Genomic DNA, 6,114 nt, shown 5'->3' on the forward strand with positions numbered 1-6,114 from the left:
AACTAAGACTCCATGATGAAGCTATCGATATATATTTGTTTTAAAAACTACACTATTAGTCATTCATCTCAAAGTAAGATATACTCAGTCATTTATATAATGTCAAAAATTAACTTTAATATTTGATAAAATAATCTCTTTTAATTTTTTATTTTTTAAATACTATAGCCCTCTACATTTAAACTTTGGTTAAAATGATCATTTTTAAATAAAAATCGTTAGTTAACTAATAATTAAAGATAGTCATTAACATGATATTTTCACACGTGCTTAATCATTGATGTGTTATATATCACATCGTCACTTTTGGTAACATAATATAATTTCAAAGCAAATGTCGAAATTCAGATGCAAATGTCCGTATTCGAATTCACATTAGGTGAAATAAAGTGATGAACCCATCAAGTGGCTTAGTGGTAAAAGGGAACATATTCTCTTTAGAGGTCTTGGTTTCGAGCAGTTACATCTGCAGAATGTGTGTTGTTAATATGTTAAGAAAATTATGAAGAAATACTACATTGTAATCGCTTCAAACTATTAAAAAAGGTGAGATAAAAAAGTTAATACATTTTATCATATCTTAGTCAGTAGATTGACGTATAGCTCATACTACTGTCAATTTTTTTTAATGAAAAAGGATGGGTTTGGAACATATGAATAGTTAGGTGACTATTTTGTAATTTTTAATAGTTGAAGGACTCAACAAAATAACATTTTTAAAATCTATTTTGTAACTTTTAATAGTCGATGAACTCAATAAAGTAACATTTATAGTCAAGGGACCATTTGTGTACTTTACCCAAATTAAAAAATAAATAAAATTTAATAATAATATAAAGGGCCAACTGCACATTTAATACCTAAATTATCATTTTTGTATCTAAACTTTCATTTATTTCAAAAACATACCTAACATTTACTTTTTATTTCATTTGGTACCTCGTCGTTAAAAACTTAATGTCATTGTTGTACGTGACACCTTTTTATGGATAAATTATATCCGTTATCATTCAACTATCTTCTCACTCTTATTTTGGTCATTAAATTTTAAATTTTTAAATTTACTTACTTATCTTTTAAATTATTCCTAATTTAATCACTTTAATTTTCCTATTTAATTTGTCATTTTAATTATATATTGATAAAATAAAAAATATCATATAACAAAAAATATTAATAAAATAAATTAGAGTGATTAAAATATGAATAATTTGAAAGTTGAATGGTTAAATTGAAATATTGTAAACTTTAGTAATTAAAATAGGAGAAAATAGTTGAATGATTAATAATATAATTTACCCATAAAAATGCACTGTATTAAAATGAAATAAAAAGTAAACATTAGGTATAATTTTAAAATAAATGAAAGTTTAAGTATTAAAACAAAATTAGACTGATAGTTTATATACTAAATGTGTAGTTTGCTCTAATATAAATTACCCATAAGATTCCTTTGAAGCAATAACACGTGAAAGGCCCAATCGCCTCCTTTTCCCGTTCCAATTCCAATGCAACAGAAATCCATTTAGAGCTTCGCTTTCGTCTCCTGTCGACAATTCCACTGTGTACAACAGCGTTTTATTTCGAATTAAGGTCGATGTAGTCTGTTTTGGGTTCAGATCTCTCCGATTTGAAGTGAGAATCTCCGTCTGTATCTTTCTTTTTGTTCAATTGCAAAGAAAAATCGAGGAAGCTAAGCGCTTTTGCCTATACATTTTTTTCAGGGTATCAAATGTTGTAGGTCAGGAATTTTGGCATTTCCGCGAAGATTGAGAAGGTTAACGGCCAAATGCCTGTAAAAGCTGTACAATCCTCATTTAGGGATCGGACGCACGAATTTCAGAGCGTCGCGGAGAGGTTGAGGAAGTCGTTGTCGTCTGGAGCGGGCCAGGATGGACCAAGTAGCAGTACGTCAAGAGCGGACGAACATGGATCTATGGTAGCGCATCAATCGGAGTTTAATAGGAGGGCTTCCAAGATTGGACTTGGGATTCATCAAACTTCGCAGAAGCTTTCCAAGTTAGCAAAATGTAAGTATTTATTGATTTTAGCCTCATATACGTTTACAATTGTTATAGCTCTTAGTAATGTATGGGCTAAAAGCTCAAATTTAGCTTCTTGTGGCATTTAAAGCAGAATTTAGGATTGAGAGATAGATTTAATTGGATTTTCGGGATATGCAAACTTTGTTACTTCAAATTAATTACAGTCTAACAACAATTTTAGAAGAACGTACCTGAATAGCTCACAAATTCCTGTTTGATCCATATGGTTGTTAAAAGTAGGAGCTGGGAGAGAGATATTCGTTGGGGGTTTGTTTGGTAATAAGTATTGGGAAACTTCAATGATAAAAGAAATGTCAGAAATCAGTTTATTTTTCTCTATCCATGGAATTGTACAGTGCACTTAACTCCACCTGGCTCACACCGGTCTCCCTTAGGATTTGTAAATCAATCCAATTGAGATTTTCTTTTTATTCTTTTTTGATTTGTTTTAGTTTAAGTCAATCTGAAGCAACCTTTTCTACCAATAGATATTTGATGTTATTATAAAAACCTTGGTTGAGTTATTTATTAATAAAATAATTTGTCTCAATGTCTAAAGGAATAACACTTGCTCCTAATCCTATTTATTGTTCTTACTATTGATGGGTCCAAGTCTTTTATCACCTTCCCATTCCATCCTCTTGTTTTCTACCAGGCAAAGTCTTTAATGATGCCAGTGGTGAATAATATTTTCTTGATTACATTTATACATGTTTGTGCTAGGAAACAATGCAATTCTCAAATATTGCTTTGCTTATATTAACGGAAAAGTATTTTTAAATTGGCTTTTTTCATCCTTGAACTGGAAAAAAAATATAGAATCAAGATTTTAATCTCAATATATCAGTAGGAGGAACTGCCTTCACAGACTTTTACTGCTGCAGAAATGTGTCCCTGAATATTACTTTCAAGTGAATATGCTGTTTAGTTACCCCAAAACCATGCTTCTGCAGTTATGTGCCTCTCCCCTTCCTTTTCTGTGAATCTGTATGTGGTCTGATAGGAATTGAAATAACAATATTAGGACCTGTCAATTAGAATTGAAATAGGAAAAGATCCCATCTTGGTTTAGATTGTACTATTGTTGCATTTGAAGTTGATGAAATTCATTGTGCTCAACCATCAATGACTGATGTAGGAGAAGACAAACAAACGAGATGTTGGTAGTAGTTTGTTATGGATGTTGTTGTCAAAGTTGCTGTGATCCCACGTATTCTTCTTTCAGTACTAAAAAGAAATCCTGTATTTTGTTTATTTTGCAGTGGCCAAGAGGACCTCAGTATTTGATGACCCTACAATGGAAATCCAAGAGCTCACTGCTTTTATAAAGCAGGATATCACTGCACTTAATTCTGCAGTGGTAGATCTTCAGCTTTTTTGCAATTCTAGAAATGAAGGTGGTGTCTCTAGAGATACATCTAGTCATTCAATCACGGTCGTAGATGACTTGAAGAATCGCTTGATGAGTGCTACAAAAGAGTTCAAAGAAGTACTCACCATGCGAACAGAGGTAAGTCGGTGTGTTTTTCTTTGCTCACTTAGAGTTGTTTTACTACTATTCCTTCATGTTATGTCACTGGTAATACATTATACATCCTTTACAATATATGGTAATTGAATTGTCTCGTACAGAATTTAAAAGTACATGAGAACAGAAGACAACTATTTTCTTCTATTGCTTCGAAGGATTCTCCAAATCCTTTTATACGTCAGCGCCCCTTGGCTGCCAAATCAGCAGCTGGAGCTTCAAAGAGCCTTCCTCAGTGGGCTAATGGTTCTGCATCTTCATCTCAATTGTTTCCCAGGTAATGGCTTATCAAATGTTTTGCAAAAATATACGCATGACTTCTTTTTTCTCTTTTGGTGCAAGTGATATACATGACTCATTAACTGGAGAAAATAGTTTAGCCCTTTGGTCTTGAATTTTCTTTAGGAACCCCCAAGTTTGTTCAACGATAATTTTAGGGATGGCAATGGATTGTGCAGATTCGGATATTTCCCGACACCAAAGTTGCATTTTGCAGATTTGGATTTTGTGTATTCAAATTATATTCAAATTTGGATATTCTAATTACTATTACAACAGATTCGGAGCAGATACGGATATTAACTCTCGAACATCTGTTATCCGACTCTACTTATTTTGCAGATAATGGATAATCATGATCTGCTTTATTATTGTGGTAATGGATTCTGATTCAGATATCCGAATTTATTACCCACCTTATTTTTAATTTTTTTATTTAAATACTATTTGTACTTGCTAAATGAGAATATTTAGTGGATTCAAATATCTGAAAAATAATTTAATTAATTTGGATTTAGAGTTGGAGAGTTCAGATTGAAAATAAATAATAAATGGAATCAGATTTTAAAGCAGAATTGCACATTCAGATTTTACGGAAATTGCATATATCCAACTTGCTTCCATCCCTACATAATTTGTTATTGAGTTCTCTTGAAATGTTTATTAAAATTGATCTTGTATGCTTTTATTGGTTTGTGACTACTGTAGTGCTGTTCTTACTTCCAGAATAGCTGCGTTCTCTTTTTTTTCCCTTTGCATGCAGTGCATTCTTGTGTTTTTGATTGTTGAATGATGCTGAATTTGCTTTTATTTTTCATGCAGTCTTTTATATATTTTCATTTCAATCAAATATCGTTGACTTATTTTTTTGTCTACATGGATTCCACTTCTTATATGAACTATATCAACTTAAAATTCTGTAGACTAGTGAAACTCATTTCTGGTTCTTAATTGTATAGAAAGCAGATGGATGGAGAGAGTCAACCATTGCTCCAGCAGCAGGAGCAACAACAGCAACAAATGGTTCCCTTGCAAGACAGTTACATGCAGAACAGGGCTGAAGCTCTTCAAAATGTAGAATCCACTATTCATGAGCTAGGTACCATCTTCAGCCAGCTATCTACTCTGGTTTCTCAGCAAGGAGAGATAGCAATCAGGTTTCTCTCTCTCTCTCTCTCGAATCAAATTCTCTTGGCATAAATAGAAATTTATTCTATTTACTAATATATCACGAGATATATGAGATGTTTATGTCATAGTATGATAGTATACTGCAGTTTGTAGTTTTATAGACTTCTACTAATTGATGTTCGTGTTTATTTTTATTGGAAGTCCTATTAACATATGATCATAGTTGTGCTAGAAACAATGGTGTAGTTCAACAATCAGTGATAAAGAGCTGGATGTGACATTGGCATTTAAAAATGTTACTGGTTCTGAGTTTGGGGTCATAGATGTTGTGGTCTCCTAAATAAATGACTGTTTATACCGTGATCGTTCTGACATGGTTACTATTTAGTTATTTCATCCCGAGTATGCACGAGAGTTTTGTACTTCGGGAGTCGCTGACAAAAGTTATTGACAATATCGACCTGGAGCGACTTTCAAACGTTATTGATAATATCGACAAACAAAACTAGTTTGCATGTTAGAACTGGCATTATACATTGATATGACAGTCTCGAGTAGTTAAGCGAAGTGTGGATTTCTAACCCGTGATATTTGCTCTTCAGGATCGATGAGAACATGGATGACACGTTAGCGAATGTGGAGGGGGCGCAGGGAGCCCTGCTGAAGTACCTAAACAGCATATCATCTAATAGGTGGTTGATGATCAAGATATTTATGGTATTGATGTTTTTCCTCGTGGTTTTCCTATTCTTTGTGGCATAGTGAAGAAAGGGGGATGTTATATTCACTTGGTATATAATTATATATGTAGCTTTAAGCCACAATGCAGTTCCTTTTTTTGTCTCATCCTTTGTACCAAGCATGACCTTAGAGGTCCAATTCAGTTGCTCTATGATGGTCACGTGATTTGTTTTGAATAGTTTAGAGTTGATTACAAAGTAGTATTTGATCATATTCTTTTAACCTATTGACAATGCACACTACAGACCAGCTGCTCGAATTCAGGACATATAGCGAGAATCAAGGACGGACGTAGGATTTTAAGTTAGGGGGTGAATTTGAACTTATAAAATTTCAAGGGGACAAACTTGAACTTATAAAATTTTTAGGGGGTGAAAATATATTTTTAAT

At 32.8% G+C, this 6,114-nt stretch overlaps 1 protein-coding gene across 1 annotated transcript; it reads left to right on the plus strand.

The window, feature by feature from the left end:
• Positions 1-1,481: 1,481 nt before the first annotated feature.
• LOC120212026 (syntaxin-32-like) lies at positions 1,482-5,790 on the plus strand. The gene is made up of 6 exons (XM_039210462.1): positions 1,482-1,635; positions 1,725-2,030; positions 3,308-3,555; positions 3,678-3,850; positions 4,812-5,009; positions 5,586-5,790. Exons 2-6 carry the CDS (start codon positions 1,790-1,792, stop codon positions 5,743-5,745), a joined length of 1,020 nt encoding a protein of 339 aa, XP_039066393.1. The 5' UTR covers positions 1,482-1,635; positions 1,725-1,789; the 3' UTR covers positions 5,746-5,790.
• Positions 5,791-6,114: the final 324 nt, after the last annotated feature.

Source organism: Hibiscus syriacus, unplaced genomic scaffold, assembly GCF_006381635.1.
Source record: "Hibiscus syriacus cultivar Baekdansim isolate YM2019G1 unplaced genomic scaffold, ASM638163v2 tig00109991_pilon, whole genome shotgun sequence".
NCBI lineage: Eukaryota > Viridiplantae > Streptophyta > Magnoliopsida > Malvales > Malvaceae > Hibiscus > Hibiscus syriacus.